The following is a 25,543-nucleotide window of genomic DNA, read 5'->3' on the forward strand; positions in this document are numbered from 1 at the left end:
CTGAATCTGATAGAGAATGCATAGCTGTGCCACAAACAGAATCAGGCAAACACCTGATGGAAAGCAGGTTCCTTAGGGAGCACAACAAGATAGATAGTGGTCTGTCACACTGAAAGAAAATGGAGATTCTTTCCTATCAAAAGACTTCATCATATTTAGGATACAGTTTACTTTATGGGAGAACTTCTGGCAATAACCACGAAGAAAAGTGGTTTTATTCATCTTGATTACTGTCGGGGATTTTTCCATTGTATAAACAATAACTCATAGGCATTCAGGCATCCAAAGCTTTGAAACAGCTTTGAGAGCAGACAGCAACTGACTTTGCTTGAATCCAAACTCATCTTATAAACCTCTTGATAGTTATTATTCTAAGAAGCACATCGCCTCTGTTTTTGCCTGCAGAGACTACAAAGTGCATGAAAAGTACTGAAAAAGCCTGAGAAGTTGCTGGGGGAGGAAATGCAAATTTATTCAAACCTTTTTAAAACAGCAGACAAGCATTTGTGCTAATCCTAGAGATGTGCTTGCTTTTCTAAACTGTTGCAAATGTTCTCCTAAGATAGTAATAAAAATTTAACTTTGAATTTATCTAGCATTACACACATATCACATAAAATTAACACTAGTCTGTATACCCTTTGCAATTTCAACTGTGTTCAGATTAAATGAGACAGGGCTTGCTCAAATGAATATTTTTGGGTATTTTTAAGCCCTTATTTTCAGTGGGAAACTGTGCTTTCTTTGTTTAAACATCATATATGCCTAGTTTTTAGAATATGGTCTGAAAAAGCAGAAGAACCAATTCATAACAAAAAAAAGGAAATTTCTTCCCCCAGTACATTTTTTCAACAGCACATAAGATAGGGATGACTCTAACACTTCACTAACAATTAGTCATCATGTCTTAGCAGAACATAATGTAATAAAACCTATTTTCCTAGGATTTTTGTTCACCTTTTTTCTTTTTAATGTCATGTACTTTAGACTGCCTTTTTGTATCAGATATTATTGGTTTTTCCTTCCAGATGCTTAGAGGTTAGGAAAGGATTTTCTTTCTTTTGATTCCTCTCCTGGGAAAAGAATTCAGCAGCTTGTTAGTTTCCTCAGTACCCTCTGTATAACAAAAGGTGGCATATATGGAAGGCCTCATTTTTCTCTTAGCTCTACTGCTCCACACCTGCAGCTTCTGTTAATTTCCTTGGGCACTGAAGATGTTCAGCAGCTCTAAGGATTGAATATATTCAGACCAAACAAATATCAGAAGCTCATACTGGAACCATGGAGCTAATAAGGACTGGAGTTCTAAAACAGATAGCAGCGACCTTTGACAGACATAAAACCAAAATATTTCTTCCAAGTGAATACATCAAGAAAGATGTGACTTGTTAGGAAAATACCTTATGTCTCTTTTCTTGAGTGGCCATGTTCACAAGCTCTCATTATATTTTGCAAGCTGCAACAGAGTAAGATCCATTCCTACTCATGTCAATCTCACTCAGTCTAAATTACTGTTATTCTACAGTTAATATAAAAATATTTTTTGTTATTCTCGTCTTCCATGTGTGTTCTCCTCTTTTCTTCTTTCTCCCCCTTTTCTATTTCTTTAATACTGTAATTTATTTGTTGTCCTTTTTTCTGGGCACTAGGAGTTAATTATATTTTACATATGCTGAAAAATTCTAATAAAAGCACTAGGACTTAGATAAGAAACTTTTCTCTTTTTTTTAATTGATGGAAAATCTGCAAGCTTAATTAGGCAACCCATTGAGATAAATGCATCAACAAATAAATTTCTCACTCATGAATGCAGCACAGCTAACAAGAAACTGCCTAGGAAGTTTCAATTCATTTGGGTACCCAGGTATTTACACCCAACAGAGTTGAGCCAGATAAGGGCTTTCCAGTACAACCCAAGGATTACAGAGTGAACCCCAGCAGGGCAGCTGATTCTTAAGCACTGGGAAATCTCCCACTGGATTAAAGCACACATTTTTTCTTTCACAGTGACAGGCAAACAAGTGCATGCCAACAAAATGCCTGAAGGAAGAAGGGGTTAATATAAAACTGTCCTTTGCAGGTAGTCGCTACTTAGGCTTTTCTACACTGCTCTATAAATAAGCTGGTCCTGATGACCTGAAGAAGAGGAAGTACAAAGATCCTATTTAGTCTGTGAGCCTCTTGTCTACAGTGCAGGTTATTTTTCTGTTTATACTCTGCACCATCTGAATCCAGAAAAGAAGAAAGATGAGCCTAGTCTGAGACTGCTGATACCAGGCACTGGTAAAAATTGAGAATGTTATCTTGAGATTAGAAGTATCAAGAGAAAGGATATTGATACACAAGCATAATACCTTAAAAAGAAGAAACATAATGTTATTTTAAATAATAATAATATAGTATGGGCTGTAACATTTATAATAAAGTCAGATGTTCAACATTGTTTAGTAACTGACATAAGGAAGAAATCATATTTATAAAGGAGATATTTATTTCTGAAGATTCAAAAAAGCATTGCACTTTTTTCTTTTGCATCAAACATTGTACTTGAGGAATCAATTAAAAATAACAATAAAAGGGAGGAAACAGCAGTATCAGTTCAGAATTTCCAATCTCTCTGCAATTTGCTTCCACTTAAGAACATGACTGGTTCTTCAGAGCAATAACTGCATAGCATCTGGGGGACTTCACAGGATCAAATAACTTCACAAGTCCAGACCAGGCAATGTTTTCCTGAAAACGATATATAATTAAAGTGCATAAAAATGTGTTTGACTTATAAGCTATGATATGCTAATAGGTCCACATTTCTAAATAAAAATTGAAACTAAAAATAATTATCCTAATGCAAAGCAGGAAAACCACTTATAAGAAAATCAGGGAAAGTTTGTTGTGAAAAAAAGGACACCCATAACAGGATGTATTTTAAAGTCATTAAAATACTTCCGGTGCTAATAAATGATAGCTTCCGACCCCCTTCACCAATAAAGCTTTGCTTTTTGGTTGAACTAGAGCAAAGAAATTAAGGATCATGTCATACTCATTTTATATTGCACATTCTACTACTGAAGCTAATTAACTGACTTTTCGAATGAATCAGGCCAGCTGGACCTGGTCATCACGTCGCATTTGGCTTTTATAATTCCTATTTTTCTTCTTAAACACATTTTGCAAATCAATCAGTACAAGATTAAATTCATGCATATATTACATTTAGAAAAGGTGAAGCAGTATTACATACAGCAAGTTTGATCTCCCATCTTGGAAATCATACAGATCTCTATGCAATTTTTAACTGGTTGGCATTTGGGAAAATACATCATTATTTAAATATTTCAAATTGCCTCTCTGTAAAAATACCAGTTAGAACAAAAGCATACGTTTACTACAACTCAGTTGTTCCAAGTGTACCATGACAAAGAATAAAGTGAGTTTTCACTTATGATAAAATGGAGCTGTTAAAATGAAAGGTTTATGGTGGAAAAACACAGCTATTCACATGAATTCAGTCTGAACTTTATTTTAACATTTTATTTTGACCATGGCCCAGAGCAGAAGCTGGAAGATGCTACCACTTCCTCCTAGCAAATTATTATTTGTGTGGAAGATGTTTACTCGTTCAGAAAAAGTATTACCACTGCTTTCGAGCTAACCAGGCCAAGCTCAAAATTAGCGTTAGAAGAAGCAGTGTAACGGAAGTCTTCATGGAGTAAATGTAGTAGCATTTGTTTATTATATCCCAGATCTATACTTGTAAAATACTTATCCAGGCTGTATGTTAGTCAAATATACCTCAGCTGACCCATACACTTGGAAAAAGTGCACCCTCTCTCATCATTGATCTTAATTAAGAAACAGTAAAAGAAAATCATAAACATTTTGGATCTAATTCAAAATTTCTTGAATTATATGTTCCAAAGCACATTCATGGGAAGTTAAGTATTAACAGCACAATGTTTGTTTAGCATTTCCAATTTTTTTTTAAATTATTAAATATCTCATTATGTTGTATAAAATGAGATTTGTTGCACATTTGATTAATTTATTTTTTATTGTCTATTGACTAGTAATTACCGTACAATTAAAAGAGCATAAACTTTACTGTTGCTGCTTTGCTGAAAACAAAAACATCTGTTGGGCATATGTTTATACTAAATGGAATGAATGCTTATACTTTTGCAAATATGATGAGAATAATAATTCTGCAACAGAGACTTTTTGTCTGCACAGTAATAAATTGACTGAAATAGCCTCATTTCAGTGACGTAACCTTTAGGTATTATAAAAGAGAATGCAAAAATACCTGCTCCTTGAGGTAGCAAAGACGATCCAGAAGTATCAAAACTTCTATGCAAGGAGCCAGAACAACCTTCAACTGAAAGAAAGATTAGATACTATAATCCTTTTGGGAAAGACAGGCAATACACTTCCAAATGGCTACATTTCCTCAAAACAATTCCACGAAGGTCAATCATTTTTTAGGGGTTTTGTTGTACAAATGTCACCTTGCTAATTTTCCCTATGGGATGGACATCTTCAAAGACGGTTATATTAAAGATCAAAAATACACGGAATGCGATAAAGTCAGGGAACAATGTTATTTGGTTGGTTTTCAGACATTGTCCAACAAGAAAATAATATTAAATGTAGCAGACCAATTTTAAAGAGGGAAATAATGAATTTTAATAAAAAGAGTTTTTTATGAAATAACTGCATGGAGACCAGTCTAGGTTTAAAAGGAGACTGACATTCCATTTTCCAGTGCAATAGTCCCTCTTGAAAAAGAATCTTCCATGTGTTCACTTTATTACTTTACTTACACCTAATATAGTTTTGGAATAGGATATGCTCCAAAGTATGGAAGGGGGAACGGGTTTGTTTTTTTGATTGCATACCACAGTGTAAGACAGTCCACCTCCACATAAAACTTAACAGGGCTTTGTTCTAGACTAGCACATATATACAAGGTAATAGTATTAATCCTATAACTTTTACCATATTAAATGCTTCAAGCTCATTCATTCTGTGCTTGTACTTTTCATAGTAATCCATGATACAGCTGTCTGGGAGCTGCAAGGGATTAAAAAAAAGGATATCAGAGTTATTCCAGTTACTTTTTCAAGAGAACTTCAGAATTCAGAATCACACTACAAAATGAAATCCATGTTTTGTTTTTGAAATTAGCACTTTGCTAATATTTATAATAATTTTCCAATAGCAGTTTCTCAGTTCTAATTTACAAGAACTGTTTTGCAGACAGCATTTTCCACTGACATGAAATACTGAGATATATCCATTATTCAGAAAGCTCCAGCCATTCTTAAATGAGAATTACACAGTAAAGTGGAGATAACATTCTCATTTCCTTTCCATGTATCTTATCTGGTCCTCACTCCCACACCCAAGAAATTTATTTAAATAGCTGAGAATTAAACTCTGGTGTGAGAGCAAAATGGACGGTATTTTACATTCCAAAACCTACTATCGGATTCTGGAAATAATGCTTTGTTTCCCTGTGCCATCTTTAAAATAAAACTTTTTCTATTTGAACTACTGCATGTTCCCTCTCTTCCCAATCACCCAATGTGAGATTGCCAGCACTGCCACCATGACTGTAAATGCTGTGATTTGGGGCTGAATTTGATACAAAGGCAGCTCAGAAACTTGACTAAGCCTTTTCAGCCCTTGCTGGCCAGTGCAGCACAGCAGGTGCTGCAGCTGTGACCATGACTGCTCTACACAAAGTGTGTTCTCTATAGGGCAGCCAGACCTCCACATCTCACCACATCTGAAAGTCACGATGTGTCTGCTCTGCTGACCACAGTCCTGGACACTGAACAAGACACTTGAGCTGGCCATGTAAGGAACATGCCAAAGGAGTGGGAAGTAGGTCTGCAGCATTATTGGTGATGGAGGCTGCTGGGAAGAGTAGAGCTGAAAGGGCCTGATGCACTTTTGTAGTACTGGGAGCTTTGCAGTATGGCTTTTCTGTTGTGGCTATGGAATGAGCAAATCCAAACTTAGCAGAAAAGTAACAGCTCTGACAGCTGTGTAGATGTGGCACTGAGGGACATGGTTTAGTGGTAGACTTGCAGTGCTGTTAACTATTGGAATTGCTGCTCTTAAAAGTCTTTTTCAGCCTAAATGATTCTACAACTGTCTGACAAAACACTAGGAAAGTTGAAGTGCTTAATACATTTTTGCACACTTTTATCAGAAGAATCATCTGAGAGCATGTGGCTAATCCAGTTGCAAAGAAGTAAAATCTTTGCCTAAAATAGGGAAAAAAACCAGGAAACATTAAAAAATATGTAAGTTTTCAAATCAGGTGTGTATTATAAACTTTATCCTGGGACAGCCAGGAAGGGACTGAAGTGACCTCAGAACTATTACTCATGGTCACTGAGAAGTTCTCATAGTATGTCAGACAGATAGCAGATATATGTCCTATTATAGAGCAGACAGTTCAGATTCAATGCACTGAAAAAATTGAACAAATAAAGAATTTAAAACCACTGAAAGATAAGCAAATGAATAATAATCAACATGAATTCATGAAGAATAAATCACAAGTCAGTCTACTTCACTTGTAAGGACGGTAAAAGGATTCATGACAGAGAAAAACAACTGGTTCTCATACATTTTGATTTCAAAAAGACTTTTGATAACATTTCCCATAATAATTTTATAAGCAAATTTAGGAAACAAGCTTCAGATTAAAGTGCTACAAAGTGAGTGAAAACTGTCTGAATGACCATAGCCAGAGAGTGGTTCCTAATGAGCCTCTGAGCAATCGGAAGGACCTGATGGCTGGAGGTCCATCATGGAATGCAGCATTTTCATTAAGAATTCAGACAATAGAACAGAAAACACATTAGCTAAGTCTGCAAATGTGCAACATGAAGGCATTGCCAGAACTTAAAATAACTCAGAAACTGGAGCATTGCTTAGAGAAGAAGTTTGAAACGCTGTACAGAAAAGCAGAAGGGCCTAGGCTCAGGCAGAAATAATCAGCTGTTCAGGATGGGGAGCACCAAACGACAGTCTGGAAGATAGAGCAGATCATAAGCTGAGTGAGAGTCACAGTTGTGCTAGTGCAAAAAAAAGCAACCACCATTCTGTGACATGTATGGGAGAGCAGCCTGCAAAGTACAGGAAGTAATCCTTCAACTCTGGCAGTGGAAAAGCTCTAGCTGGAATACTGCATCCATTTTTGGGCATCAGATTTCAAAGAAAGAAATGAACTGTCTGAAAAAGCCCTGAAAGAGATCAATGATCTAGAAAACATGACCTATGAAGAAAGACTCAGAAAACTGGAACTGATCAGGCTAAATGAGACAAAATTGAGAGTGGGCATAATAACAGCTTTTACAAGGCTATCACCATGAAGTAGGGAACAGTTTGTTCACTGTGTCTGCAGTGGATAGGGTGAGAACCAATGGGCTTGAATTACAGGAAAAAAAAAAGAAAAAAATTCAGCCAAAAACTTGAAGAAACATTTTCTCTTAGAGGTTAATTAAGGACTGGCAAGGTTGTCAGTCTCCATCACAGGAAGCTTTTAGAAAATCTTACAAATATTATTTTCAGGAATGATGCGTAATCCCAATTCTGCTTTAAAACAAGAGGAGATTACAAAACCTTTTGTAGTATTTCAGTCATATTTTTTTAATTTAGAAAGTACTTTTTCCCAACTGCAAAGGCAAGGCTGCATAGCTGATCTGGCAGTACTAATGTGGACTAACAAGAATTTTTTTGGGTCTTATTGCTATTTTATTTTCTGTGAAGCTGTGCAAATATTTTAGAGTTCTTTTTGCTTTTCTGTTCCCCTCTAAACAGTCAAACTAACTAAAATATATCAGTCATGAAATAAACAAAAGAGTTTATTTAACCTCTGCCCTATAAGCTTTTCATTTCAACTGAGTATTAATAGGGTTTTAGTATAATGGATTTTAGAAATTACAGGCTATTTGGAATTAAAATACAAAGATCTATATTTGAAAAAATGTGATCTTGAAGCCTTTCTGCTTTTGCTTCCTTTATGTTCCCCATTTTTCAAGATGAAGCATTCAAATTAAAAGAAAACAAGCTGTGAAATGTTTGGCAAATAAAAAGTGGGTCAAAAATGTCTCTTGGACACTGCCATACTCAAGTATGTGCTTTTCTACTCCTTCCCTGCCTGTTATAAATTCTGACTGAACACGTCCTGCTGTCATGGATAGACTCGGTGCTACTCCACAGTGTGCCTGAGACGAAAGTTTGGTGAGTGAACCAATTCAATGCAACAGCTCAGCTGGAAAAGAGAGAAAGTGTCCTTTGAAAAGCATTGGTAGAGAAGGGCATGAAAAGGGTAACTGGTAGTTTGCCACAGTTTATAGGAAGACAAACAAAACTCAGGTAACACTGGCTTTGTCTGAAACTGCAATGGCTTTCCACCTGCCTTTAGTACCCAACACAACCTTCAGCTCTCCTTCCAAGGTGAACTAGGAGTAGTTTACTCTCTGCCTTTTTGAAGAAGAATTGTACTTCCATATGCAATGCAAGCCCTATTCAGCCATTGAAGTTGTCCATGCAACTGTTCTCTGCATTCTCACTCATTTGTGTACCCCAAAAAAATTCTTTGCACTGAACTTTTTTCTTACATTATGATGTTGATACTATGAACACGAAGAAACTCAAATACATGCATTTGTCTTAATAATGACTCTGCACTCAAAAATCCAGCTTATGTTACTGACACTCGAGTGACCTTCCTTTCATTTTGGCCAGTATTCTTCCCTGATACAGCTACAATGTCTCCTGGTCTTTATCAGGTTGTGAACAAAAGGGCCTCGTCTCTTTGCATTGTGATGGTGGTGCAAGCTTTCTTTTAAACTGGTTTCTTTGTGGATTGACGTGGTCACTCAAATAGCTGAAACAACTGAGAGGACCTAGCAAGGTCTCCAGTGACCTAATTGTAACTATACCATGTAGGTATACCATTTATACCATTTATACCATTTATACTATATATACCGTATGCTGGAGGTTGCACTGAAGATGAGCCACAGGACTGACTGATCTGTTGTGAACAAGGTGAGACTGTCACAGAGCCCTAAGAGCATGTGAGATACCACACACCTGAGCACACCCAGCTTGGACTGCAGCCCCACAGGCATGCTGATAAGAGCACAGGCTGAAAGGAAAATGCTCAGGCACAAGGTGTGGGACAATTAGTGACACCACACTTCACATTTCTTCAGAGAGCATTTTTTCAGAGCTGTATCCTTCTCTAGACTAAAGAGAATGAAAGTCTCTTTTACTGTCCAATGCTTCACGTGCCCTCCAGAGAAGAGACAGCCTAAGGATGCTATCCCATAGTCTGTCAGATGCAGTTTCTCCTTGCTGCCTCAAAGGGACTGCTTCTTCCTGCACTGACTACAGAATTCCATGTTTCCTCTCTTCCTGTACCAGCACTGTCAGGAACACTAACGAGAGTACAAGAAAATTGTAAGGCAATCCTTCTAGCAGAGCAGTGCCTTAGATCAGTTCAAAACACTTGGGAGAACATACCTTACGGGAAATTTTACAACTTTTCCGTAACTAAGGTAGTTAAAAATACTGTAATGCAATATACTGTAAAATAATGTAAAACAGATAATGAAATTACCGAGAGACTTAAGTTTATTTAGAACTTCATTTAAAATGCATTTCAAATGAATGCGACCTATATTATTTATAATTATATCTAACTGAGATACAAATCTCTTAAGACTCCTTGTCAGAGTAAATTGCTACAGTACCATAATTGGGATAGTATTTTGTCTATTTGAAAAACAGTTACGCTTAAAAACAGCATTATGTGCTTACACTTTATAGAGTGCTATGCAAGTATTACCTGAGCTGTCATTTAGTACCTCCCTAACTAACAAAGGAAACGGGAAATCTGTGAGCTGAAATTCCTTCTGTCCAAGTAAACAGTGAAGAGAGTCAACTCTTCAGCAATTGTAAAATACATTGTGTATAAGTCCATGTAGTACCTTCATTTTTTGACTGCTTAGTCTCAGTTAATTGCTGGTTTAGGTTTCAGGAGAAAGTGGAGAGCATTGTTTTGGCTTTGGCATTGTTTGCCCTATGGCCGAACACAATAAAAAGTATCAAAATTATAAATATTCTTAGTAAAGACCAACCAGTTTCAGATAGTCACTGTCATTTCAAGATATACACACTGACATTGGCTGTGGGGTAGACATTAAGGTCATAAGACATCTCAGGCTAGAAGTCCCTCTCTTCCCCAATTTCTGCAAAAATTCTTTTTAATTCTCAGTACAGTTGCATATATTCAGGTTAGTTCATGTCTTAATGTATTACACAATTCCACTACTGACAGTTTCCTAGTCTTAAGTCAGTGGCTTTTCAAGACTTCATAAAACAAGAGCAAAATTAAGCCACACAGTAAGCTTCATGTTATCTCCCTTCATTTGCAAACTGCATTTTATGATATGCCACTAGTCACTGCTGAGGAGAATTTACAAGTCAAGGACAGTCTATGGTAAGCTAAGAGAAATCCATCTCCACTAATCAAAACTAAAAAATCCAAACTTGTCTGACAAAAAATAAGCAATTAGTGAAGAAAAAAGAAGTATTTTTGCACAAATTCTGATTTCAGTATTGTCTACCAGCTTTAACACTCAAAATTAAATAGTCTGGAGTTTGCAGAAGCACCGAGTCAACAGATCCCAAAGTCTGTCAGACACATCCAGGCCTTAGCTTTGTAAGCACTTTCTCCATTTAATCACCTTAAGCTAGGCCCTATGAAAGGTCTTTTGCAAATCTACCCCAGTAAGAACAGGACATCAGGAAACCTAAAGACTTTTGAGTTTTCTTTCCTAAAAACTCTAGAAATACATAGACACTTACATGAGGACTTTTGCTGTTTGTAGCACTTATTGCCTTAAGCAGCAAGCAAAGGTGTTAATAAAGAGGCTTAATTTTAAATGCATTTTTAAAGCAGCTACAAACAGATGAAACATGTTCCGAGCTGAAGAGGAAGGAATTGCTCTCGCTGCTTGAAAGCAAAAAGGCTAACAAGTATCAGAAGGGCTAGCTACCCTAGGAGAGAATACAGGATGAATACTCCATTCTCCCAAAAGAGGGTCCCCCACTCATATTAAGTTAGGCAAAATGGTGAATAAAAGGGAAAAATCTTCTGATAGAAGAAATTTCTCCAAAAGCTATGTGACCCTTAATGCTCTATCTGTACAACACAGAGTCTATCAGGAATAAATACTGCTTTGGTATGTATCCAGACCAGTTACTGCAGCCCTGTGCAAGCAGAAAGGAGCAGCTGCACATTCACAATCCCTGGTTCCTCATGGGGCCCTTCAGCCACACCAGTATCTGTTGGAGGGACAGCACAGCAGGGCATAAGCAACCCAGCAGGTTCCTGGAATGCACTGATGAGAACTTCCTTTCCATGAGATAGAGGAGCCAATGCTGGATTTTATTCTCACCACCAAGGAAGGCCTCATGGGGAATGCGAAGCCCACGGGCAGCCTGGGCTGCAGTGACCATTAAATGGTGGAATTCAAGGTCCTTGGGGCAGCGAGGAGAGCACACAGAAAGCTCATTACCCTGGACTTCAGGAGAGCAGACTCCTGGGATCAGTTTGACAGAGTACTATGGCATAGAGCCCTGGAGGGAAAAGGGGCCCATGCAGGCTGGTTAATACTCAATGGTTACCTTCTCCAAGCTTAAAGAGGAAGTCAGGAAAAAACACCATGAGATCGGCATGGATGAACAATGATCTCCTGGCCAAATTAAACAACAAAAAGGAAGACTACCAAGAGTGAAAGCAAGGACAGGTAGCCAGGGAGGAATACAGAGATATTGTCCAAGTATCCAGGGATCAGGTTAGGAAAGATAAAGCTCTGACTGAACTAAACTTGACTGACATCAAGAGCAACAAGAAAAGCTACTGTAGGTACACTGGCTACATGTGTGCCCTCTCCAGAACAGATGACTGCTTACACAGCTTACAGAGAATGTTGAGATACTCAACAACTTCTTTGATTGAATCTTTACCAGCAAGTGTTTCAGCCCCACCACCTGAGCTGCAGAAGACAAAGGCAGGGACTGATTAAATGAAGAACTGCTCACTGTACAAGAAGATCAGGCTCAAAAACATCTTAGGAGCTTGAAGACACACAAGTCCATAGGACCTGATGAGATGTGTCTGTAGGTCCTGAGGGAACTGGCAGATGAAGCTGCTAAGCCACAATCCAGTATATTTGAGAAGTCATGTCAGCCTAGTGAAGTTCCCACGGAAAAAGGGGAACATAACCCATAACTCACTTTCAAAAAGGGAAAAAGTGAAAGACTGGGGATCTACAGGTCAGTCAGTCTCACTTTGATGCCTGACAAGATCATGGATCAGGTCCTCCTGGAAACTGTGCTAAGGCACATAGAAAATAAAGAGGTAATCGGTGAGAGCCAACATGGCTTCATTAATGGCAAACTGTGCCTTCAAATCTGGTGGCCTTCTATGAGGGAGTTACAGCATTGGTAGATAAGGAAAGAGCAACTGACATCATCACCTGGACTTGTGCAGAACATTTCACATTATCCCACCTGACATCCTCCTCTCTAAACTGGAGACCACTCAGTGGATAAGGAATTGGCAGAATGGCTGCACTCAAAGAGCTTTGGCCAACAGGCTAAGAGCATTGGGGCTGCACAGCCTGGAGAAGTGAAGGCTCTGAGGAGGCCTTAAAGCACCTTCCATTAGCTAAAGGGGACCTATAAGAGAGCTGGAGAGGGACTTTTTACAAGGGCATGTAGTGATAGGACAAGGGGAAATGCCTTTAAAATGAATGAGGATAGGTTTAGATTACATAAGGAAGAAAGTCTTCACTATAGGGGTGGTGAGACACTGGAACAAGTTGCCCCGAGAAGCTGTGGATGCCCCATACCTGGCAGCGTTCAAAGCCAGGCTGGATGGGGCTTTCAGCAACCTGGTCTAGGGAAAGGTGTCCCTGCCCCCCAGCAGGGGGGTTGGAACTAGACAATCATTAAAGTCCATGGCCCACAAAGAAATTCCATTAACTCTGAAGCTATAAGCAATTTAGCTATACCTGTGAAGCAACATGCTCACACTAAAAGACTTCTCTCTGCCCTCACAAAATGAGGATGTTTTGTCAGAAAGTCAGTAGTCATCGCTTATATCTCATTTTTACTACTGAGGTAAAGAGATGTGTGAAGGGAATGGTCCTGTACCAAAAGGCAGAAAAAAATATTTCATTTGCATCTGTTTAATGATGTTTAATTGACAGGCTCTTCAACACTGAAAGGAAACACCATGAATAGAGGAAATTACTTTGGCTCACTTCATTGGAAACTTTAGTCCTTGAACAGTAACCGTTAACAAGGAATGGTTATTGATAAATGTGCTTTTCTTTTCTTTTTTTTTTTTTTGGTAGAAAAACTATTTTACTATGTTGTCTCACTCTAACTCATTTCTGATTAAGACTCTTTTTATAAAGAGTCTGGTTCTTGCTTCACATAAGCAAAGGACTTCACATCTATTCCACAAAGGAAAGAAGCAGAGGGGTTTCTTCACATGAACTATTGGCAGGATTCAGGAAATAATCTTTACTTAAAACCCGTACCCAAAATTCCTTAGTATTTGGATAATTATACCTGATGAGTCTTCATCAGTGTAGTATTTAGCAAAAGGCACACACTTACAAAAATGAGTATCAGGGCAGGTTAGGTGTTTTATATACTTGCACTCTTTATCCTGCCTCCACAATTGTCCAGACTGGAAAATGACTGGATTGCACCAGGGGCTACCTTTTGATCAGAAACAGAGGTAATGGTGTGTATAAAGGAAGCAGCTGTGATCCTTATCATGAACCATTAAGTTTGGAAGAATGTTTACATCCCACAGTACAGATTCAGCTACAGTGATCAAAACCATGCAAGATTTTACCATACATGACAAACTACCAAACCCTGGCAGGGAAACAGTGCCTTTACCCCTCTATTTTCCCTTCCAGTACTTTTATTATCATACAGAGATGAAATTATTTTTAATATTCTGATAAGCCTAGTAAAAGACTGGAGACTTGCAGTTTCTTGACTTCTGTTTTTTAGAAAATATCTTTGCATGTGTAAAACAGAGACCCATATGGAAACGATTTTTTCTCATAGTTCTCTGGTTGCATTACACAGTATCACTAAGTTTTAGCTGCTTTTTTAATATAACCTAAATAAATTTATGTATTAAGACAATGATTGCCTCCCTTTTTTTTTGTGAATGACAAGGACATTTTGGATTATTCTGGAAGTATGCTTCACATATGCTTACTCCCACCTTATATTCTTCCCAAGGCATCAGTTTTTGACCACTGCCAGAGACAAAGTAGACTTTTGGTCTATGCAGTACAGCTGCTCTTTTGTTCATTTCTAATTAAAGCTGAAAAACAAACCCAGCATAAATTTCTCTTTGATTTTTGTTGTCTTTCAGAGCAAATGTTTAGGTTGCATCACAGTTCTAGCTATGTAAGTATTTTTTTTTTCTGAAGAGAGGAATTTAACACATTCTCCAATATTGTGTAGATGTAGTGCTGACTCCACCATGAAAACTGCAGGGTCAGAACTGCTGTTTAGGGAGCAGTAACAACTTTCCTCCCAGTAGTATCAAAATAGAACTGGTTTTGTGCTGCTGCAGATTTCAATATAGCTGGGAAATAAAAAAATAATATTGTTTACTTCAGCATAAAATCCAGGCTTCAGTATGCAGCCAGCTGCACATAAAATGAGGAGGAACATGAGCAATAGTGAGCATTTACTTGATTCAGGTCTTTAGCAACCACATAAACATGCAGCTTGAAGCAGTGTTGACAGACATCTTTGTCTCAGGGCAACTTGCATTTGTCCAGACCCTTTTTAGCAAAAGGCAACATACCTAAAATCAGACCTCTTGACACAAACTTTCTATGCTTACTGATTTTAAAGAAAACAGTGACAAATCTGCACCAGCAGATTTAACCAATGATCTTGTGAACTAATTATTGCACAAACAATGCACTATTGCTTTTAGGTGACTGTACACACACAAAGAAAGACATAATTTTACTTCTAGGTGAAGTAAATGCATGAATAATGCCTATTCAGACAGAAAAGCAAACAGGTAACTACATTTGTTAGATGTGATTTGCTAACTACAGAATTAAATATAATCCTTTTAATATACAGCAAACTTCAGGCATAAGTCCTTTTCTTAATGCTGTCAGGATGATTCCAATTTCATTTGAATTTACTTGCTTATTTGGTTTTCCCTGTTTCTCCTAGTTCATGCTTTGACGTGCCTGGCAAATCTTAAGTGATTTGACATTTTGACTACAGGTTTTAAACATTACTTTACCAGAGACTACAACAACATTTACCTTAAATATTTTACATGCTTGCCATTCCCGCTTTTCCTTTGATTGTACTTAATTTGTTAGCAATCTGTCTAGTACTCCCTAGTGTCTCTTTTGCACAACTTGTTCTCACAACATGGTTGTGATCTTCACACAGTCATGCCTAATGCTATGTTGCCATCTGTTGACCAATTGAGCAGTTGTAGGACTAAGACAAGATACTCAAGAACATAAATAAAATCTCAAAAATATTTTAAATCTGTACTTTATATTTACTTTATTTTTCTCCGAGTTATTTAAAATCTTAATATATTTCCTTAACATTTACTAATTTAAAGGCATTAGGTCTTCAAATATATTATTCATACAGCAATATACAACATAAATCAACTCAATAGCTTAAACATTGCATTGTGGTGGTGACTTTAAGAACTAATATGGATATAACAATTTCATATAGTCTGTAATTAGTGACTCACCTTTGAATCATCCAGTTCCAGCTTTTTCAGAGACCTTCTGACATAATCTATGAAGGAGGATGATTTGGAGAAGGTTTTTCCAACATGTCGATCACTGCAAATACAGTACCAAGGTGTAGGCTTTTATACATCCAACAACAGAAATTCAGATATTTTGAACAGGAGAAATAAATCAGTTGGATGGCTACTACTGCCAAGTTAGTAATAACAACTTCCCTTTTTCCCCCCTTCCACTTAAAGCAATCTAACTAATACTTGCTAGACACAGCAACTGTATTATGGTTATAACAAGGTTATTATTTTACCTAAAAATTTGAGATATAGCTGAAGGTTCTTTTTAATTTCTTCACTACTTTTATTTCCCTATATGAATGACAAAATTCTTATTCCCATTGACAGAGACTTCCTTCTATACTTCTATAATACTTCCATAATCTACTATAATGTGGCTGTAATTTATTTAACACAAACACTGGACTAAGCAAATGCCACTTTTGCTTGCTACCTTGTGTTCTTATCCTTGCAATTTTTATTTCACTAAATGATGCCATAATTCTGTCTGTTCACAACTCAACAGCTTGCATTTCAAGCCAGCCAAAAATGTGGGTTGTTTCAAAAAATACATTAAAATAGTGCACAAAAACTTAAATAAACATATAGGAAGAATGAATCCTAGAAGACCACTCGTATTTGTTCTCTTCTCTGTGTTTAAAATATCTTGGAGAAACAACACACAAAGATTTTTTTAGTCTGAATTCACTTTCTTAACTGAGTCTAATGTTATTCCTCTTCCAGATGTGCAGTGTAGGAGTTAAATTTTCAGGTACAGAATTTTCAGCTACTGAATTACTTAACAAGAAATACACTTTCCACCCACCCTCTCAGCAAAAATCTGGACAGAAGTTATCTTAGTTTAAAACTTCTCCCCCTCTTTATTCTTAGTAAAAACCTATCTCCTTACCTAAAATCTAGAACTAACATCTGAGGTCAACAGAAAGATTTCACTCAAGTGGCAATTCTAATTCTGCTTAGCTGTCAAGGTCCCTCACTCACTGAGAATAATTTCTGTTGTCATACTTACTATTAAGATGCACCTAAACATTTAGGCTGATGCAGTCTGAAAATCAGTCAATGATTATGCTGTTACATCATTTCTAGGAAGATGGGCATTTAACACGACGCTCAGAAAAAAAACCAATGGGTGTGAGAGAGGTCTTCCCAAGGCAGCCATTGAATTAATTTCAAAAGTATCATCTTAATTACTTCCTCCAAATTATACTTCCTTCAAAAAATGAAAAGTCTACCTCAGACTTTTTCTTCTCTTTACAATTTAGCAGCCATGACTTTTTGTGTGATATTTTATGCAATTTTAAAATAAAGAAGCCTTTCTTCTTTCAGGAATTTGACCTTCTGAAAGGTAAGCTGACACTACATCTAGCAAAAGTTTTGAGGGTATCTGCATTAACACGTATTTTAGATCAGGAGTATACTTCTGAAGTGAATTTTCTGGTTTTCCCCACCTCTCATGCCTTGGTTCACACTGCGGAATATTATCAGACCTCAAAAAAATGGGTAATTTTCAAACTAAATTAAACTGGAAGGTGTGCTTCTGGATGTGCTCCAAGTGCTAACAGGCATACATCCCACAGAATAAGATATCATCTTATTATAAAATCTGCAACCACAAAGGAGTATAATGCAGATGTCAGGTCCTCAGCAGCAGCTCTCCAAATCCCATTCCTACAAGAAAGCAGCACTTGCCAGTGTAGGCACAGGCAGTAAGTAGCTCTTTACAGCCATGATGGCCATTGAGCTGTCAGCAGTTTTTCTCAGGACAAATGAAAATGTATTTTTCCTTCTGCAGTATCAAAGCTCAAAGGACCTCTGCATGACAGGGCAGCCCAGGACTGCGTTAACGTTTTAGTGCATTTGCTGAGTATCCTCAGGTGAAGATGTGCTTTACCCATGTACCCAGTACCAAAGAGGGCCTATTTCAGCTACAAGTAAAGCAAGGGCAATACTTTTGTGATGTGGATTTAGGATGAGCAAATCTATCTTGCATTTTAATACTGATGTGTATATACAACCAGATGAGACTGATTCCTACATCCTTCTGCCTTCCAAAACCTACTTTCTCTACAACACAGAAGTGGAAGAGAATCAGATCAATCTTTGGTTGGTATTCTGTGAATTCAGAGCTTCCTACCTTTTGGTGACACCATAAATTTCTTCTATAATAACCTGAAGAACAGCTCGATAAAACAATGATTCCGTAGGCAGCTGCAAAAAATTTTAGAACAGCAAGGATTTAAAATTGGCACTGAAATTAAGATCAGAGTAACAAAACCAGTATTGGCTTCCTTCACTATTTATTGAGTTGTATACTTTATGATCAGTCATACCAGATTTAAGAGGACAATTTATTAATGTTCCTGCATCCAGTTAAAATTCTGGTTTTGAGTTAGATTCTAACATAACCATAAAACACACTGTTCACGATCCGAATTCTAATATGCAAAATAAATAACAATTATCTAAGTTGTTTAAAAGACAAAAGGAGCAATTCCCTAGCTGAATCATCTGTGCTTAGACTGTAGTATGAACCATGCAGAAAGTACTAATGTAAAACAAAAATACTGAAAATTTCACATATTTGTCTATGGAAAATCTGTTTGCATAAAAATAGTTCATGACTGACAATTAAAAATTCACAGAAAAAGACTACTGGGGTCAGTGGGCTTACTGAATATGGAAAGAAGTCTCTCAGCTTTCCCTTTTAAATACCTGCACAGTTGGTGCCCACCATGCCTTAAGGATAACTTGCACAACAATAATTCAAAATATTCACAGGGAAAAAATATACAGGGATTAAAAATGAGAATGATAATGTTTCTAACAGGTTCAAGATTTGTCATAACAATGCCTATTTTTACATTAGTTGATAAAACATTGGGATAGAGTGATCCAAACCAGGGATATCAGAAAGACATCTGCACTGAATTTATGTATTAGCTGAAAGATAGCAAAGGATGTTAGGAAGGGTAGTTTAATGCCTTAAATTTTAAGCTGTGCTTTTTTTTTCTCAGACTCTTAATTGTCAAAAGAAAACAGATTCACTAAGTACAACCACAGCAATAAAAATGCAATTTCATGATGACACATGGTATCTATCAGGATTTGACACAGTGTAGGCCAGTATTTCAGATTCCAGATATGCAGAAGTTCAATAAAAGGCCACGGATTATGAACATTCAAGGGGGGAAAACACATTTTATCTTAGAATGGCTAAAATAAACAATATTACTTACCATTTGGCCAACTGCAACTCGCTCCAAAGCCTTTAAGAGTCAAGGAATTAAATTGCTGATATGTTTATTCTTTATCATAACATTTTATAAACACATTGTATAAAAGCCAGAGGAGACGACATTTTAAAAGATTAGTGGTGTGACATAACATGAGCTTGCACACTTTAAAGTGTTAATACCTTTAGACACTCATAAGCAGCTACTCCTGTTATTTTGGTTTATTTATAGGAGAAGCAATGACATCCAACTGTATGGAAACAGATACATGGAAAATTTGCTTGTTTTTCTTTGTATTGTATAGGAATTTCAGAGGATTACTTTCTGTGAATGTGCTAAAAACAAATGCATTTTTCTTGAATCTAGTCCTACTGAAATACAAATAATTCATTTTTCATATTTAATTATTTTAAAGTAAATACTAGCTCTATGGACAATACTAGTTTCAATCACTAGTACTCAGAAAAATTGAACTGCTGATATAGAGTCAAGTAAAGTAACTTCAGAGAGACTGCAGTTTAAAATACTGTTGCATTTTTTTTCACTAGATTCTTTGCATTATAAATGCTGATGTAGGTGTGAGACTACTTGATTTTTATGATTCATAGTGACAAAGAATGACAAATAACCAGAAGCGTGGAATATTCTTTCACAGTTGAAAAGATAGTGTGCCTACAAAAATTTCAATAGAGCATTAAAGATCACAGTAGAAATGAAGACAAAACCTCAGTATCTGATTATCTGATACGATATCTAATTAGGTAGCAAACCAAAAATGCCTCGCCACTTACAGATCGTCATCACCTTTAGTCCCCAAACTTCACTACAGTAAATAAGACTGCTTGTTACACAATCACCCAGTCTGCCTTCTCCTTGTTGTAGAACTAATCTTGTATTTCTGACTGCTCTTCAAACGCAGTCAGTGTAGTTGCCACTCCTCCATTCACAGCTCTGGCCAGCTATCAGGTTTGCCTTTTGCTGTGTAAGCTCTCATAGCAGCATCTTACCTGCTGCTGCCGAGGAGATGGATACGGGTTCCAGCACGTATTGTAAGGGTCTGAAACTGGAACTCTTGCCCAACACCTCTGGCACTTGGCACTTCAACCAGTTTGAATTCTGAGTATCATTGCTCAGCAGACTTTCTGCTAACCAGCCATTAGCCCTAGAAATGTGGGTGCTTAGTGGCTCTGTGCTGGCTCCCTTGTACCTCCTACATGGCAAGGAAAATGCCAGTCACGAAAAATGCATATAGAGAATTACAGACATAACAGTAGAAGTATCTAATTACACAGGAGAACTCTGCCTTTTGTGAATATTCAAACAACAGGTTTTTAATTGCCAAATTTCTGTGATTTCTGAGACATCTAAAATAGATATATATAGCATGATCAGTACTCTCTTGGGGGTCATTTGCTTATAAAATTTATCTTCCTACTATTATTGAAAAACAGCCCAACCTTTTTCTTTCCAAAAGAAATAGAAGAGGAGAGGAAACAGCTAATGTGTCAGCTGAGGAAGGACTGGTATTGTATGACACTGACAAGAAAAAGAGAAAAGGCACTTTAGAAAGCACTTTTCTTGTGCTAAGTTTTACAGCTACACCTCTAAAATGAACAATTCTTTTCTTTTACTTTGCCAAGGGTAACACATTTAAGCCTTATGGATACTAAACAACTGTCCTATATTTTCTCCTGATAGCATTTAATTATCGTGGTAGTTTAAGTTTACATAACCTCAATACATTAGTCTACACTGAGTCTTTAGTCTATGCTCTTCTCTGTAACAGAGGTACAAAGCTAGCAGCAGAGCCTAGACAGAACCTTATGTGATTTATCTGGATACCAAAAATTAAAAATTAATAGAGGGAAGGAATAGTGGTCTTCTAACTGAAAGAGTGGTCAAAATTTTCAGTACCTACCTGTTTTTTCAAATTAGACAACAGCCCATCATCCCTTGATGAGGCTAAGTCCTTAAAAGTACTTCATCTCTTGGTGCAATGTTAAAAAAACATTTCCAGACTCTTAAGACACATGGATTTTAGAGCTCCTCTAGTTTTTGGAATAGGCAAGGTTGTTCAGGTTTTAAACAGCCAGAACATTCAATATTATGAATCATGAAGGCATTGGGGGAGTTACTGATTGCAATCCTTCTACAATTACCTTGTTTCCCCCTCAGTCCTTGGCCAAGAACTATTATCCTGAGGGGTTACCTTTTTTAGGTTTCAGCAAAGTTTTGGCCTTTCCGTCCACTCTTAAAATACATTTCTATCAATACTCATTTTTTCATGCCTTCAGCAAGTATAAAATATATAAAGCTGGAAGGTCAATACTATTTTTTTTAGATATAATTCATCATGCTCACAACATTAATGATGTTATTCTGTAGATTCTTGGATTAAAGTCATGGCTTTAGGATTGGAAGCCAAAAACAATGAATCCTGAAACATCTGGACAAAGCTCTTGGCAGGAAAAAGAAAGGAAGGGGAATCATACCAAGCATGCTGACATCCTGGCATTGCGACCACAGCACCAGCCTTTGTCCTTCAAGTACTGACACATGGGAAACCCCCACACTTGGTCGTGGCATTCTGCAATATGGAGGGGAAAAAAAAAGGCACAGCTTTTCCTCTTATTTACAGAATACACAAAGGATTGAGCAAGATGAACAGTAGGTAATGTAGCAGAAACACTTAACTGTTCTCATCCAGTACCAAAACTTGTGGTGGTGCTACAAAAAATGTGTTTTCCCTGTAACAGATGTTTTTGGTTTATGCTGAATTTCTGGTAATTTCACACTTTCCTAAACAATTTTAAGTGAGTGTCCTTTACATAAATACACTGAAAAAACAGTCAAAGAGACAAGAGAAAAGTTTGCAAATACTCATGACAATCTATGCCTATGCCATGAATCACAAGATGTAGGCCAGGCAGTCGTTCCATGCAGCAGGACTTCAGTACCACTTCTCATTGTCTTCTTATTCTATCAAAACCATCTTTTAAACATCACACAGAACAATGTGTATTTGTTTATTCCAGTTCTGAAAGACCATTCTGCTGTGAGGCAGAATGTTTGTTTTCCAGAAAAGAGCAGCTGCAAAGGCCCTTGCTGTTTCTTCAAAATACCAAGAAACATTTGCATCACAATCTGTGCTCAGTTTCAGTATCATTTATATTTTGAATAACAACACAATTCTCCATGTTTAACACAAATGCAAATGTGGGAAAACTGAAGCACAGAGATTACTTTACGGATGTTCTTAATATTCAGTTCTAAATGTACACAAACTCTAAATGTTTAGAGTTTTCATTAGCACATTTGTCAGCTGATCTTTTAGAATGGTAAATAAGAATTACTACTTTCTTAAAAAAACCCCACAAATTGGCTGAGACTCTGGCTTTTTAGCACAGGAAGGTGACTGGGGCACATTTCAGAATACATCATGTAATGGGGTTAAAAAGGACAGCAGAAAATTTACCCACAGCCTGAGATAAATACTTGTAAGTAAAGTTCATTCCATAAAAGTTAAGCAAAGAAAAAGAAAAAACTGTGAAGAACCCTCCTCCTACCCATGACAGCCTTAGGCTTTCTGGGACTAGTGCCCAGTCTCAGCTGATCATTAAAGAGTAACAGCAAGCAGGCACGAATCCTCTGCAGGCAACCTCACACTCTGCTCTCCTTTTAGCCCTGAGGAATGCCAGAGGCTCTTAGGGGCTGAATACTGTTTTGGGGCCTGTGATTTAAGAACAGGATTTTAATTATGGATTATTAACAGAAGGAGAAAGAAAATTCTTTAGAAATAAATATGAAATTTGACGAAACATTGCAATTGTTTGCAGCACTGGAAATGTACTAAGAATTTGTAAGTGCCTCATGACAAGCTCTAAAATATGAATTAACTTCAAGTCTAATTCTAGAATACATGGAAAACATGGGTATTTCTACTGCAGAGATGGCAATAAAAACTTATTAAGTATATTTATTTTGCAAAGAAAACAATGACTAACATGGTTCCCTATTGTATGATTCTCACTAATATGTCTTTCTAATATATATGTTAAAATATTAAAAAAAAAAATTTGCAAACTGAGTTAGAAAGATGAAATCCTTGATGTCTTCAAGCAAATCCCTTCTAATTTATACCCCGTCCTCTAGGAAAACTAATCATTCATTCAAGTTGAAGTTACAATCCTGTCAGCTACAATCTCAGTGGCACTGTACTCATGCATAACTCTGAGGAAACTATGACACCTTTGAAAAAGATTATCAGGCAAAGCACCATCTTCATTTAAATTATTGAAACTGTGAAGTAGGAGAAAAAGAGAGGGAAATGAATGTTTTAAATTAGAAAGAATTTTTTTGTGTATATCAAAAGTTGATCACACATCTACAATATTGCTGTAAGTACTATTTATTTTTCCACATCCAGTCTGCTCTCAAGCACACTTACAAAAATTTTAGGATCAATATATTGCTATAAAGTTCATATATTTATAAGCTACAATTTAAAAAACTAGAAATTCTTTTAATGCCTGCAACTATTTTCAGATATACTTACTATTATATAGCTCACTAAATACCTTACTGTGCTTTTATCTAACAACACAACAGGTGTTCTAAACTGTATAAATCTCAAAAAATATTCAAGAAACATTTTAAGTACAGGTATTCCATGGAACATTTCACAGTAAACAGCTGAAGTGTTCAACAGTGCCTGAAGCAATCACGTTATAATTCAGTATAGAGTAGCCAATCAGAATTCCTCCTACGAACAGTTAACAAAATGGGGAGTTTCAGGTAATCATTTGATGAGCTGAGCTGAAGCTATACTGGTGTTTAATATCAGAAGAGATTAGTTAAATAGCAAGGACTTTACCTCTAAGCTAACTTCTAAAAAAGACCAAATCACACATTAAATAAAATGCTGCAAATATCGCAACAAAATATCAGCATTTTTAAAATTGATATGGTATTTATAGAAAAACTATAAGGCAGTACAAATAAGATAAAGGTAAAATCCTTTCCACAGCTGCTAATTTTGTATGTGCATAAATGATGACAAGGAAGTTCAAGAGAATGGGACAAGCTTCTCCGATACCTTTAATTCTAGGCCATCCATAGATTTTCACCCCTAAGAGTAATACTACAATTTTTAGTGTGCTAATATTCAAAGTTTACTTCACAAAGCTTTAAAGTAAAATATGGTCTTTATAAAACAACAGGACCAACGGGCTTTACTGTTACTGGGAGCCTGATTTGAGTTCCATGGGATCAGAAAGACCCAGATCAGAAAGGTGTGGAGGCAGCAATGTTGGTGCAGGGTCAGGTTCCCCTTGGCATGCCTCTTCCAGCCCTGGTGTCCCTGGAGCTGTAGGCTTTGTGGCTCTCTGAATCCCAGCCCACGGCTGCTTTTGGCTGATGATGTAATTCAAGGGATCAAAATGGCATTTTTTCTTCTGGGATTTTTCAGTGGAAATTAACTTTTATCACCCTCCGCAATATTTTTCCCATACATCCTACTTTGTATATATATTGTGAACTTCATCAAAGTAGTACTAAAACACAACTAACCTCTTCCAAGTCCTCCATAGCCTCTATCTTGCATAACATTGTAGATTTTCAGTCTACTTCTCTTATTCCAAACAAAATAGATAAAATACTAAACTGCCTTCTTCCTTCATTGGAAAGACTAAATCTTCCCTGGCCATATAATTCACTGTTCCTTGAATTTGTATTTTTCAAAAAATGTCCCCTGACTAAGCAGGATTTTGATGAGGGAAGCAGGGGGCAGCTGGGAAGAAAAATGTTTTCTTATTCCAGGAAATAGAATCAGTTGTCACCAAGATAATTTCCAAAACCCAAACCTAGAGTACGTTTTCATTACTGTGCATTAAAAATTTGGCATTCTCAATTCTAACCTCATACTCTGTACACACTGAAAAAAATACAGATATAAGATGGGTCCAGGTTTTAATATATTCGTGCTACAATTATTAATGAAAAATACCATAATAACTTCAATAGGTAATACTTTCATTTAACATCTGTAAAACTTACCTAGTTAATACTTTTTCAAGTTTCATATTTTTTTCAGAATCAATTTTTATAGAAAACATCTGGGGTTTAGTGACTAGTTAGCTGTGTCACAAACTCATGGAAATGTTCCCTATGCAGCAATATCTAAAGATGCCTTGGGAAGGAAATTAAGCTTTTTGATCTGTTGCTTGGAAGTGTTTTCCTGTGTTGCCATGGTATCAGTGGTAGCTATTTTAAGACATTGGCTGTGGAATATCTTTGAAAATATACCTAGGCAACACATAAATCATCTGTACACTAATACCCTGAAACAGTGAGTAATCTT

The 25,543-nt window shown here is 36.8% G+C and overlaps 1 protein-coding gene across 2 annotated transcripts in view; it reads right to left on the minus strand.

The window, feature by feature from the left end:
- Positions 1 to 2,493: 2,493 nt before the first annotated feature.
- METTL25 (methyltransferase like 25) overlaps positions 2,494 to 25,543 on the minus strand; it is a gene marked incomplete at its 5' end in the record, with an annotated part of 47,487 nt that continues 24,437 nt past the window's right edge. For both annotated transcript variants that reach the window (XM_082280658.1, XM_082280659.1), the window contains 7 exons: positions 2,494 to 2,733; positions 4,304 to 4,375; positions 4,996 to 5,070; positions 15,881 to 15,974; positions 18,087 to 18,160; positions 19,189 to 19,218; positions 21,678 to 21,772. In XM_082280658.1, the coding sequence (XP_082136784.1) occupies positions 2,635 to 2,733; positions 4,304 to 4,375; positions 4,996 to 5,070; positions 15,881 to 15,974; positions 18,087 to 18,160; positions 19,189 to 19,218; positions 21,678 to 21,772 (539 nt within the window). In that variant the 3' untranslated portion in view covers positions 2,494 to 2,634. The remainder of the gene's footprint in view (positions 2,734 to 4,303; positions 4,376 to 4,995; positions 5,071 to 15,880; positions 15,975 to 18,086; positions 18,161 to 19,188; positions 19,219 to 21,677; positions 21,773 to 25,543) is intronic.

Source organism: Coloeus monedula (genome assembly GCF_965178545.1).
Source record: "Coloeus monedula genome assembly, chromosome: 4".
NCBI classification, from domain to species: Eukaryota; Metazoa; Chordata; class Aves; order Passeriformes; family Corvidae; genus Coloeus; species Coloeus monedula.